At 34.6% G+C, this 14,637-nt stretch overlaps 1 protein-coding gene across 4 annotated transcripts; it reads left to right on the forward strand.

The window, feature by feature from the left end:
• The first annotated feature begins 1 nt into the window (after position 1).
• Positions 2-12,666, forward strand: LOC128681958 (zinc finger protein 235-like). Of its 4 annotated transcripts, none has more exons than XM_053766336.1 (7): positions 2-142; positions 922-973; positions 1,449-1,607; positions 2,302-2,525; positions 8,298-8,484; positions 9,681-9,794; positions 10,334-12,666. In XM_053766336.1, exons 2-7 carry the CDS (start codon positions 929-931, stop codon positions 10,832-10,834), a joined length of 1,230 nt encoding a protein of 409 aa, XP_053622311.1. In that variant the 5' UTR covers positions 2-142; positions 922-928; the 3' UTR covers positions 10,835-12,666. The 4 variants fall into 4 exon arrangements, with proteins under 4 accessions (XP_053622311.1, XP_053622312.1, XP_053622313.1 ...); XM_053766337.1 differs by lacking the exon at positions 2-142 and adding an exon at positions 228-351; XM_053766338.2 differs by lacking the exon at positions 2-142 and adding an exon at positions 451-557.
• The last annotated feature ends 1,971 nt before the right edge of the window (positions 12,667-14,637 follow it).

Raw genomic sequence — 14,637 nt, forward strand, 5'->3', positions numbered from 1 at the left:
GAAACAACATCACAAAATGGCGCCCCTAGCTATTTAGGAAGCCACGCCTGTCTTATATTTCTTTGAATCATCGCTACTTCAATTAAAATTCGCAGAAGATTGTTGTGGAAAAAGGGAAAAAGAAATACAAATTCGACAACAGGTGCATAAACGTCATTACATTTTGACTTGACATTTTTTTGAAATCCGTATATTTTTTAATTTTTTCTTTTTCGATTTCTTTTTTTTAATTAAAAAAAAACAATCGCCTATCTGATGTTTGACGAAGAAAATATTGCGTATTTCTAGGTTTGTTTGGCTATTTTGAAGTGTTTCAGTGGATATTATTGCGGTTTAGTGCTTTTTGTTGTGGTAAGAAAGGCTTTGATGTGTTCTGATGAAAAGCAATACCTTTTTATAGTTTTTTACGTAAACTTCCGATGGTCCATAGCCATACAATATAGAAAAAGTTTATTTTTGACATTATCATTCCCGCTTCTTGGTTTGTTATTTGAATAAATTGGTATTTTATAATTTTAATGGGTGTCTCGTCGTTATGCAATATGTAAAATACATAGGTATATTTTTACAATATCACTCACATCATTGAATACAACTACAACTATTCAATAATTTCATAATTACGCATAAAATAACCCCTTGGTTAAAATCTGAATCCATCCATTCTTTCCAGCACATAAATACACGTAAAAATAACTTTCTGTAGTATCCATGTAGGTAGACATTGAAAAGACTCGTATATAATTATAAGAGCAACCAAAGATTTTTGTTCTCAATGTTTTTTGTGCATTTAACTAATCTTGATGTTGAAAAAAAATCAATTGAAATGGTACTCTCACTACTCCAATTGTAAATTTAACAGAATCTTTGTTTTCAATAAAAAAAAAAGTCAAAATTAAACATTAGGTTTAATCGTTTCAGATCCAAGATGTCTGTGAGAATGGTGAATGTGGTGCCGAATGTGAAGATTAAAGTAAGTATTTTTTCTACTGTTGCATGCATTAAACAACAATAATCTCTATTTGTCCTGTGACATGTCCTCATACTTGAGTAGTTAATTACCTCTACTACTACTACTATATTCACCTCTGTCTGTCATGCTTTTACGGCTAAACCAGTAAGCCAATTTTGATGATATTCAGTATACAAGTTCAAACATTGTATTAACACTTTTATAGATGTACAACTGCAATAGTTCAATTCTCGCTCAATTCCAGAATATCTTCATCTCATTACTAGCGGCCTGTCCTGGCTTTGCTCGTGTAAAAACATAATAAATTATACACCTCAAAAGGAATCGTATTATCTATTGAAGAAAATCGTATCAAAGTGTATGCAGTTTTGAGTTTATCTCGAACAGACAGACACGGCAGAGGACTATGTTTTATAACATGTAAGCACAATTATATGTAAGGTTTTTTTTGAAAAATAGTATCAATTGTCCGTAGAAGGAGATCGAGATACCGGATGATGACGATGAAGTGTCTTGCAAGGTGTGCGGCAAGGGGTACGCGCGCGAGGTGGCGCTCCGCAACCACGTGCGCATGGAGCACGTGGAGATCTACCTGCGCGGCGACGACAGCGCCTGGCTGCAGGTGCTTGATGCTGTAAGTTGATAGATTTGTTTTTATTCCCTGGTTGAGAACACCAGCGCAAGCACCAGATCTGGGTGATCGGTCAATCGGTGAGGTAATTAGGTCCTCCCATTCTGTGACCATTTCCTTCTTAGGTTAATTTTCGTTTTTATTTTACTTCTTCAAAATGTGTCTACTCAGGTAAATTTTTGAGAATCAATACAACGTGAGCTATCTGGCTGCCACTGCTGACTGTACACTGTAAATTTTGTTTTGATGACTATTTGAAGGCCTTTAAATTAATAGAAACACCAGTGAAAAACTTACTGTGATAATGACAATAAAGCATTGTCATTATCACAGTAAGTGTTTCACTGGTGTTTCGAAGATATGACAAAAATTAAATCACACATTTTTGGTCTCGTCCAAACGCTCCGTGCTAAATGACACGTAGCAGTGACGTCACAACGTGCTAAAATGTTTCCAAAGAAAGCTATGTTTGTATTACGTTTATTGTGATGACTTCCTGATAAAAGTTTTTACAAAATTGTAGTATTTTATGATGGTTGAGTTTTGTATTTATAATTTCATAATTTTTGAATCATATAATAACCCATCTGCATCGTGACAGTCCATGAATGATCCTAAATATATCTGTTTTATTTATCTAGATCATGCAAATTGTCTTACAATTCTCTGAGCTTATCAACTGCCCTATTGTCAACAGAGACCAAAAGTGAACAAGGAGTCGTTCAACCAAAAAGCCATAAGGCTGAACACGGAGAAGCTCCTCTCGTCCATGGGCCCGCAGAACCTCATGAGCCTGGCCTCTGAAGACGTGAGCTACATCATCATAAAGTCTGAAGACGTGCCGCTGGTGAAGAAGAAGAAAGAGCCGGAGAGGAACCCCGTGATAAGGGAGAAGAGAGACAGAGAGCCTAAAGTTATCACGTGAGTTTCGTTTTATAATTGATTTATTATTAAATTTAGACATATTTTGGTCCTATTATGTATTTCAACGTGTCTGCCTGCAAATAAATTTATTTCATTTCTATGATCAGGGGGCTTACCATAAAATCCAGTTCAGGAACTAAACTGATCTGCATCGCAAATTCGCACCATCAATTTGATTTTTAATACTAGTGCGATTCATTTCAGGTTCCTAAATTGAACTCCGCTTGAATCGTTCCGTAAATTTTATGGTAGGCCTGGCAGCTATATACAGTGTTATAAAAAGCATACCTATTATATTTTTCTCTCATTAAAAATACATTAACACTTCTAAGAAAATAATAGTAATATATAAATAATTAGTTTCATGTTGATAAAAATTATTTCTTACCATTATGTGATAGAAATGACGAATTTTTGTTGATCCGGTTCACTGATCTTGTCGTCTACGTAACTATAAAAAAATCAAAAAATCAAAAATCAAAATCAAAAATCAAATCATTTATTCAGAAATTAGGCCTTAACAGGCACTTTTTCACGTCATATTCTAAATTAAATGATGTTTACCAAAGCTACAAACTACTAGCATTTCGGAACGACCACTGCTGAGAAGAAATGCCGAAAGAAACTCATTCAAACAGTATTGGCTAGCGGTCAAAAAGGCTCGAGCCTTTTAGCCCTAAATTTAAAGTTGCGAGTCTTTTTTAAAGGCGGACTCACAATTGTAGCGGTCGAAAAGGCTCGAGCCTTTTAGCCCTATTAAAAGCTTGCGAGTCTTTTTTAAAGGCGGACTCACGAAACAGTAGTTCTAAAATTGCTCACTAAAAAAGAGCTTAAGGCTTTTTTAGGCCTAGGCTTTTTTTAAAGCCTTTTTACAAGACTGGCGTCGTAATTAGAGTTTTATCATTTTAGCGGTCAAAAAGGCTCCTTATAGCCTTTTTTTAAGACTCACCGTTTTATAGCGATGGCTACAATATTAATTATAATAATAAATCGTCGTCTCAGCCGATGGACGTCCACTGCTGGACATTGGCTAATAATAATAAATATGTCACTACATTCATATAACGCCATGGGTAGTAAAAACAATTAATAAATATAAATTTCTAAATACATACATATTATAGATAAAACACCCAGACACAGAATAAATTATCATGTTCATCGCACAAACAATTGTTCTGGGTGGGAATCGAACCCACGACCTCCGGATTATCTGTCAGTGTCACTAACCACTACGCCACGAGGCCAGTCAAATTTAGACTTATTTTAAAAATAAGACTGTATTTTATTAATTTTGTACTTACGTGAATATTATTTTTTTACAATTTTCAAAATAACATCGATTCCTATTTCGCCATTATTATCTTGGAAATGACAAAGAAAAATACTTATTTCCGTGGTGTTTAATATTTTAATGTGAGGGTAGGTAGGTATATTTGTTCTTATGCGTTGCTGGATGCCCGGTTTAATTTACGTCATTCATTCGTTTTAATATCGTTCTATTCGAATTGTTGTTCGTATCATGACCAGGAAATGTGTTAAGTTAAATATCTGTTAGTATATTGTGTTGCGGTTAATATCGTAAATAAATACTGGTTCATCAATTGAACTGAAACATTGGGTTGGAATTATATTTTAGCGCGTTGGTTACTATTACTCGTTATCTTTGCGCCAAAATGGAAAATGATGGATTTGATGGTGATTTGGATGTGTCTACTGATGTCACATTTACGAGTTCTAGAGAAAATGTGAGTATTGAGTCTTCTCCGAATCCTAAAAAAAAATATAAAAAGCTGAGGAATACATATTACACGAAGAATGACAGTGGGCTTAAATGTAAAATATGTAAAAAACCATTTTCGATAAAATCGTCACATTCTACGCTAAAAAATCATTTGCTAAGTCATGAAGGCATTGAAGGCCCCTCAACCTCAACCAGCAATACTTCTGCATTGACATTGAGCAAACATAAAAAGGCACTGTATGACCGACTAGTGCTTAATTTTATCGTTCACGGCAACCATCCGTTTAAACTTGTAGAAGAAGAACATTTTAAAAAATTAATGGCTGAGATAAATCCTAAATACTCGCCATTAAGTTCAACGTCACTTAAATCAAACATTCACAAACTATTTAAACAGAAACAACCTGAAGTTATAGAGAAAATCAAAATGATTACAAATAAAATTTCTTTGACTTTTGACTTTTGGACCTCCGTCACGAACAAACCATACGTAGTTGTTACTGCGCACTTAATAGATAATGGTGCATTACAGTCATTTATCCTGGACTTCGATTTAATACCGTATCCACATAAAGCTGAACAGATATTACATAAAATTGTAGAAATCTTCAATTTATATGCTTTACATAAAAGAATTATGTCCATTACTACAGATAACGAGAAAGTAAATGTGAAATGTTTACAATTACTGACTTTATTTAATGATGATTATGATGATGTGATTCACACTAGATGTTTGGCACACATTTTAAATTTGGTAGTAAAGAAAGGTCTAAAAGAAGTTGAAGAGCCTATTTCAGCTGTGAGTAAACTTGTTAACTTAATAAATTTTTCCACTAAAAAAAAGCAGACCTATTTTGAAAAGTGTGCAGAATTAGATATTCCGCAATTAGCTTTACTAAAAGAAATTAACATAAGGTGGAATTCGACCTACCTTATGCTTGAGCGTGCATATAAAATGAAAGCAGTTCTCAATGATCTTTGTCAGAATGATAGGGAATTTCGAAATTCCAATATTGAAGAAATCATGTGGGCTGATGTTAAATTATTGATTGACTTGCTAAAGCCGTTTTACGATGCCACACTTTTACTATCTAAGTCAAAATACCCAAGTATTTACTATGTAGTACCTATAGTAGACGTCCTAATGAATCGACTTTCTAATGCCGAGGAGATGGATAATGATCTTAAGAAAAAAATTTCTGGAGCCATGCTCAACAAATTGCAAGAATATTTTCCCTTGCTACGCACTGAGTATGCTATGTTTTCTATTATACTCGATCCAAGATTAAAAAATGATTATTACTCCGAAAATTACAATGGTACTGAAGATCCCCTCACTTCTATGACATTACTTTTTAATACCAGATACAATCTTGGAAATCAAGCAGCTGAACAGCAATCCGATCTATCGGAATCTTCCGGTGCATCTGGAGTCAATAACAATATTTTTTCTTCAATTTATAAAAAAAGAAGACTTGATAATAATGAGCTGGAAAAATATTTATCCCTACCGATTGAACCCGAAGACACTGATGTAATAGACTGGTGGAAAAACCAACAATTAAACTTACCACGCTTACAAAAGATGGCTTTTGATATTTTATGTATACCAGCTACAAGCGTTCCCAGTGAACAGTCATTTTCCAAAGCTGGAAATTTAATCAATAAGAAAAGGAATCGTTTGAGTAATAAAAGCATACAATCCTCAATGTGCCTTTCATCCTGGCTAAACGTTTTTGGTGATTAATGTTCGCGTACCTAACGATGTTTTACCTATGCTTTTTTTATTTCATTAATTGATTTAAAATATGTTAAACTGTTATAATACATAATAAAACTTTCATTTATAATTCATTACGTTTCTATTAACCTAATCCTCAAAAGAGTCGAGTATTTTTAAAGATGGAACTCTAATTAAATAAATATTTTTTTTAAAGAATGTTTTTCTTTTTAATCACTTTTCTTTTGGATATGTTATGCGCAGTGGTTAAAGATCCAATATATTATATTGTAACTTGAAGTTTAAAAAAAATATCCAAAATATCAAAAAAGTTGTGGGTAGGTCAACATTTCACCTACCCACAACTTTTTGGATATTTTTACTATTTTGTAATCTGTTAATCATTAGCAATTGTGATTTCTTGGCTCGTTAAGATAATACATTTCATTTTTATTATATAATAAAAATGTCTAGTGATGACGGGTCTCCTCCGTGTTCTCCGAGTATTTTACCTGGTTTATCTCGCGAGAAGAAGAGGAAGTTATCTTTAAATGAAGAAAAGTTAAAACCAGAATCATCATCAAAAAAACAATTGGACAAAGGAGTACAGGTACGACAAGAAGATATTATGGATTGTGCCATATATAAAAGAAATCGATGGGACTCATCCGATGTGCGAGCACAATTGAATGTGGTAGTGGTAGACGATATCCACCTGTGCTCAGAGCAGCAACCAAATGATCAAAGAAACAAAGAGTTTGCAAAATTATTAGCTTTTGAGCTCGACCGTGTTCCTCCAGAAAAACGCACGATGACGTATTCAAAGATTCTGGATTTCATTAGAAAAATACGCCAAGAAGACAGTTTGGCTAATATCAGTTTGCCAAGTTTTGATGATTCCGACAATGAAAATGAGTAGATATCCAAGTTGTGTCATTGGTTATATTTATTACGTTTAATTTCATTTTTATATTTTTTAAATATGATACTGTATTTTTATTAACACATCCTTTATTTATTTACAATTTCATTTCATTGCCATACCTAATGAAAATCGGCTGTTTTTCTTTTTGGAACAATGACTATTTTAAGTTGGCCTCTTATGACTTAGTAAATCTTTATAACCAAGTGTCAACGTATACTGGTTTTATATTTTATTATTAAATGTACCAAAAATTATGTAATTGTTTATGTTTTTGCTATATTTAAACCAATCATCGATACCACCTTTAGACCTAATTAGTACCTAATAGTGTCAAATAATATTATATCTAAAAAGACTTTAAAAAAGCCTATGCCTAAAAAGCCTCAAGCCTTTTTTAGTGAACAATTTTAGAAAAAAAGCCCGCCTTTAAAAAAGACTCGCAAGCTTTAAATTTATAAGGCTCGAGCCTTCAAAAGCCATAAATACAATTAGCCTCGAGGGCTTAAGAGCTATTTAGCCTTTTAGCCTTCTAGCCCTCGCTATAAAGCGGCGAGTCTTAAAAAAGGGCTAAAAGGCTCGACCTTTTTCGATCGCTAGTATTGGCCCCTATTATGCCAGAAGGGCTTACCATTTTTTAAATATAAATTTATGTATAATTTTTTTATCAGTAATATAACAATGTAAGTACACAATAAAGTACACGGTCAAAAGGTATACTGAAACATATTATGATTGTGATCAAGTGCTGATGAAAGGAAAATATATATAAATTACTAACGGCCCATCCCGGCAATCACATCCGAATGTAGAAAATCTGTATAAGTAGTTGTTAGCGCCGTCCAGTTGACTATCCCCGAGATGCGGCCCCCCGCTTCACACCTCCCCCGCGAGTGTCGTATATCTCATAACCAAACTTGTTAAAGTAACAAGTAAAGTTTTATTTTATTTATTTATTTATTCATTCAAATTTTGACATTTTTAATAATGATGTAAATTCGTCCTCCTAATTTTTAATATATGTATAAGACCTATATTTGTTAATTGACGTCCTTGGAGAAAAGGCTGCGGTGAAGTTTGTTGCGCCGCTTCTTCTTCACCTGCGCTTTGGCAGTAGACTTAGTTTAAGTAATTTTTGACGTCAATAAGTGATGTATATCATCCTAAATTGAATAAAGAATTTTGAATTTGAACACTTATATATATAATATACATTTGTATTTAGTGAAACATTAAATCAAAGTAAACAGTAAATTAAAATATTGTATGCAAGTCATATTTTTCATTATTATAGTTTTTGAGACAGACAAACGTGGTAGAGGACTTTATTTTATAATATATAAGGATAAGTTAAAAAAAAAACATTGTTGTGGTTCCCAGTGGCCCGTTCGAGTGCCTGCAGCCGTCGAACCTGGTGGCCGCGGGCACCTGCCACCAGATCTTCTTCTCGTGCTGCGAGTACTCGGCGCACTTCCGCGACGAGCACACGCGGCGGCGCAAGGGCCACCGCTGCCAGGTCTGCGAGAAGCCCCTCGTGGGGGAGCACACGGCGCCCTTCAGCTGCGACGTGAGTATATGAGTATATTCATTCCTTTAATTGGAAGGAAAGAAAGAAAGAAAGAAAAATATTTTATTTGATATCACAAACTTAAGTATTTATATACAGGATTTCACACTTTGGGCGTATTTGTGTATACCAAAAAGGCTTCCTCTCAGCATAATGTTGCGGTGATAACCACAACGCTGGTCTTCCGAGGACACCTTTACAAAATTAAAATTACTTATATATAATTATTATATAACTACTTAAAAGTTTAAAACAAAAATATAAAACAAGCACACTAGGGAGGCGCTACACTGTCTAAATATTTAAACAATATATATATATATATATATATATATATATATATATATATATATATATATATATATATATATACATATATATATATATATATATATATATATATATGTGTATGTATTCCTTGAATTTAACTTTAAAAGTTTCTTTGCTATCTATTATCTTTATATATTATTGGCTCCTTTGCTATCTAGTTTTATGTGTAATTGTTTAAAATGTAGCTGTTTTGGTCTTTCTGTTAAAATAAACAAGAATAAACTAAAGAATTCATCAAGTGTAATTGCTAACACTGTGCGACATCTGACATGCTCTTTATGACATTGGCGAGTATTTGTACGTGCACACATTGGATTCGCTGCGTCTCACTTCGAATCGACTCGATAGTGAGATGTTATAATAGCAAACCCGCACTAAGGCCTCAGAAGGCAGCATAACATTTTCATGATAGGCCCTAATGTAAAAGGTTGAAGTGAAGGAAATTATCTATTATAATCAATGTGACTGTGTGTACTTTTGAAATTCTAACTAACAAATGCGAAAATAAGTATTTTGGTTACCTCTTCACGCTCTATCCATTCAACTAATCTTATTGAGATTTTGCATAAATGTCGTTTGAAGTATGGAAAAGGGCATAGGGTGTTCATCCAATAAAAACAACTGTTCTCGTAGGAAATTTACGCGGGCGAAGCTGCGGGCAACAGCTAGTAAACAAATGTATTATCTATCTATCGAAATGATTATTATTAGGTTTTTCGTTCATTCATTTTTTTAGAGGAGAACGAAGGCAGAGACTAGATAAATATTTCAGACACGCCACGGTAACTCGCCTTAATAATTTCATTGACTAAGTGGCTATTGTCGCTGGAGTGTAATAAATAGATGCGGTTTGTGTTGCGGTGCAGGTGTGCGGCGCGGGGTTCAGCAGCAACCGGTCGCTGGCGGAGCACACGTCCACGGCGCACGTCAAGCTGAAGCCCTTCCAGTGCAGCGTCTGCCACAAGCGGTTCACGCAGCAGGTGTGGACACTTGCATACTTAACGCTACATTACATCATGACATATATTATTGAAAGAAAGAGGACCCTGGGCTCCGACACTCGATGGCTGGGAAGCAACCGGAATAACGCTCAGATGAGAGAGAGATATATTATTGAAAAAAGTACCCTGTTGCGTCTGTCTGTATGAAATGTTTGTCACAAGCGATTCACGCAGCAGGTGGATATTTGCATGCTTATACTCATTATAATACACGTGTACTTAACAAAACACTTTTTTCTCTTTATGGCATTACACAAGTCTATAACTTACTTTGGGGCTAGCTCAATCTGTGTGATTTGTCCTAATATATTTATTTATTTTATTTCTGTAATATTATTTTTATTTTACAACATTTAAACTCACAATTCACATATTTTTCGCATATCACATGTTTTGGGCAGTTGTGTAATAAGGAAAAATTGATTTAAAGCTCGGAATGGTTCCCTAATGAATGGCAATGGATTAGGAGAAGCCAGGACGGGCCACTAGTTGTAACTGAGTTTGTTGCATGTTCCCAGGGCGGAGTCCAGCAACACATGAGAATGCACACAGGGGATCGTCCGTTCCCGTGCACATTCTGCCCGAAGGCCTTCACACAGAAGTCCGGACTCGATCAACATCTCCGGATACACACCAAAGTGAAGCCCTACCGCTGCGTCATCTGTGCCAAGTCCTTCTGCCAGTCGATACACCTGAAGCAACACATGAGGACCCACACAAATGTGTCACCATTCCAATGTGTGATCTGCCAGAAACGCTTCAAACAAAGCAGTCATTTGAACTACCATCTCAAAAACCATAATCCAGCTAACATGACCGACGAACAGAAGGAGAAATATGCCGAATTGGTCGGTATGATGAGAAGCGATGTCCAAATCGAGGTTGACACCGGTGTACATGAGGAGATGGAGACAGAACAAGTTTTAGCAGAGCAGAGCATTCAGATTGTGTCCGGAGACGAGTATGTGTTAAGTGATAGTGGACACGAAACGTGGAGTGTGCAGTTGGTGGACAGTTAAATTTAAAATTGTTTTTACTAATGTATGTTACGATCAAACTATGAAGTGTGATTGATAGTGGACACGAAACGTGGAGTGTGCAGTTGGTGGACAGTTAAATTTAAAATTGTTTTTACTAATGTATGTTACGATCAAACTATGAAGTGTGATTACACCTAGCCGGCTTGCCCTAGGTGCAGCTGATATCAGTTTCACATAGGTTTAATTAAGCCTTTTTCATTTCAGCTATACCTTAGAGGTGGTCTTCAATGGTTACCAAGGTGTGTTATAAATTATTACTATGAAATTATAGTACCCAGTGCCTTGGTTTGACTGTGCTAGTCTCAGTAGGGAGATTCTAGTATCTGCTTTTCGAGTGAGATCAGGTCATGTTCCAGTTAACAAGTTTTATTTTCTTATTAAAAAAGCCCATTCGGATGCATGTAATGTGTGCAATAAAACTGAAGATTTGCTTCATGTTTTGTTGGAATGTGATCAGTACTCAAGTTTAAGAAAAAAACTCCTGCGTAATTTCTGTTTGGGCAATGGTGAGATCAACATTACGTTGAACAAACCGTTATCTCGGGAGGCCAGATGTATTTATACATTCTGGAGAGGGGTGATGACGTAAAGGCAGACATAATACCAAATAAAATGGAATTTCCCCATGACATGGCTGGCATAGTCGCACCAAGCAACTGAAGGCTCGACAAAGAATAGATATAAAAAAAATGAAATTATAGTGATACTATAGTATCATAAATAGTACTAGCATATAGTACGGCCACTCCCTGCCCCTCTTTCATCCGCTCACATTCAGTCATTGTTACAGTTTTCTAGGATCGATCATGCGCTTGCATGCACTATTATAGCGCCAACCTTGGCGTCTTAACTCTCTTGCGCGTATAGCATTGGTCGATGAATTTAAACTGACAAATGAACGCGGTACTTCTTTTTATAATATAGAAGATTTTTAATTGAAAGAATCTGGCTTTTAACTATATACTGTGTATATTATATGAATGTAGGTTAGATTTTAAGTGGCGTTGTGAATTGTATGCCTTTGGTTTATTGCTTGGTATTCCTAACTGAAGTATCTCCTACTAATATTATAAATGCGAAAATTGGTGAGGATGTATGTGTGTATGTTTATCACTCTTGATCTCATTCAAAATCTACTGGACGGATTGTTATGAAATCTGTGTTACACGGGTAGACATACACCTACTTTTTATCTCGAAATTTCCACGGGAGCAAAGCCCCGGGGCGCAGTAACTGATAAATCAATATTTTCCCAAAGTCAGATCGTAATGACAACCGGACGTTGAATGTCGCATTTCTTAATATGACAACTTGTTAGAATATTGATATTATAACATATTCCTTGTCAATGTCAACCTTGACGTTGGCAAAATCATCGTTTTGGCGAACGAAGGAGCCATGACACTTAAAAAAAGATTAAACTACTCGACGGCGATTCTAAAAATGTCACATTCTAATATGTAATAACTTTTTAAATTACGTAAAGTTCATAGAGATTCACACGGATGAAAGAGATAGCAGTATATGTATGCACACTGCTTAAAAAAATCTTTTAGATTGTTGATATGCGCATATTACGTACATTTTGAGTTGTCGTAAAGAATGGTCATTTAAAGTTGTCATGATGAGTTGATTATGTTTTCTTAGCTATAAATTACAAACATATGATTTGTCGAGGCGTCATACGTAGCCCTATATGCTTTTATTATATGTATATTTATGTAGGATTTTTCAATTCAGTAAATATTTATAGATGAAGTCACTCTTTTTCTGCGTACATAACGATATTGAATAAAAAGTATTAATTTTTACGTATTCGTTTCATTCTTCTCAACCGCCTAGTTTACGTTCGTGTCCAATGATGATAATGATAAACTTTACTTTCATTTTAGACAGCTAATAACGATCAACTAAAGACACAAACATAAAATTAAAATATATAATATACCTTATTGTTATATCACAAATAGGTATTCATAATCATTCTACATAATAGTTCTACAGTTTTACCTATTTTAATAAATAATAAAAAGCACTTTTCTCGATAAAATATCCAGAATTATTGAACGCGACAACCCTTTCATTAATAAAATAGTACGTCAACACTCACACAAGCGGATTGCATAAGTTCATAGTGAGTAGCGTAATAAATTCCAATGTAACAGACAGTGAATGAAAATTCAATGAACTTCTGTATTCCTGGTGCAACGGATGTAAAGATTGCCGAAGAGTTCAAAGTATACTTACTTTACTGCGTACTTACGCTACTGCGTAGTAAATCGTAACGTAATAGACAAAGACAGATAAATGTAACAGACAGAGAAAGGCTACATCAATGAACATTCAATGAACTTCTGTACTCCTAGTATAACGGATGCAAAGATGGCCGAAAAATCTAGAGCTACTACAACAAAAGAAAACAGTAAGCAATATATAGATCGCAGCGAGAAGGAACGAGACAGGAATAATCGAATGCTCCAGAACCAATTACAAGCCTTCCGCATACACACAGAACAATAGCCAACATTCTAGAAACGCCCATTTTGCAATAGGTGCGAAAGATGTGCCCTGTATGTACCAAATAAACTATTTTTCTTTCTTTCTCTCTCTCTCTCTTTCTTTCAAACAGAAGTAAATAAATCCGTTGCGCCGTTTCGTTCTTACAGTACCAGGCAAACATCATAAACTTTCGCTATAAGTTCGATTTTATTCTAAAAAGTTCTTACTGGAATCTTCCACAGTGTTCCAACAGGAAATTGCTCGTCGGTGTCTGGGTATATAAGAATCCCCGAGCCCTTCGACAGCCAGTGCTTTATTTTAACAGTTCCAGTCTACAGTCTCTTGAAAATAGTGGAGTACAGAAGAAATAGTTATAGTGAATAGTTCCAGTAAACAGTGAATACAGTTTTCAGTTACCTATAGTAAATAGTTTTCAGTCAGTTTCAGTGATAAACAGTTTTATATGAGCACAGAAGAAACAGTGAACAGTTTAGTTAAAGTGAACAGTTATAGTAAACAGTGTTATAGTTTCAGTTATTGTTCAGTCAGTTTTCAGTTTTATTCAATCAGTCTTTTAGAAACGGTGTTAGACACAGTACAGTGCAGTGATATCAGTACCTAGAGAGTGCACAGTGATTATTAAAAGTGATAGCATAGTAATTGATAGACAGTGATAGATTAGCACAGAGAATAAGTTATCGATTTAGTTCAACATTTTAAATTTAAATAATTTCAATCAGAAATTATACCTTCACAAGCACTTTTTCAAGTCAATGTTTATATTAAATAGTAATTTCTCACAAACTACTGGCATTTCGGAACGACCACTGCGCTGAGAAGTATGAACAACAATACAAGTTGTAATTTTAGTTGTTATATAACTTGTTAGTCCAATTCAAATTGGATTAAAAAATAAAAACAATTTTCTCCAACAGTCAATATTTATTTCAAATTAATATCTACATATACACGGGTACGGTAAGCGTAGGCTGGGTTAACAACTTCCCATCCTTACTAAACTATCAATCTGGTGATTAAATGTTACATATCATTCGATGCGGACGGGATCCACGGCAATTGAAAAATATATGTTACAATTATTGATTTAATTTGTAAACTAGTTAATTTCCTTAAGAATAAGAAAGGAAATAGGTAATGTTTAGCTGCCAACATAATTTATAAATAAACGACTTCGATTGTTAGGTACCTACGTCAGATAGGTTTTTTTTTTGTTGATCTTTCTGCATTGTTTTTTTTTCTTTTTGTTGATCTATCATTGTAAA

The sequence above is a fragment of the Plodia interpunctella genome, chromosome 29, assembly GCF_027563975.2.
Source record: "Plodia interpunctella isolate USDA-ARS_2022_Savannah chromosome 29, ilPloInte3.2, whole genome shotgun sequence".
Lineage (NCBI taxonomy): Eukaryota > Metazoa > Arthropoda > Insecta > Lepidoptera > Pyralidae > Plodia > Plodia interpunctella.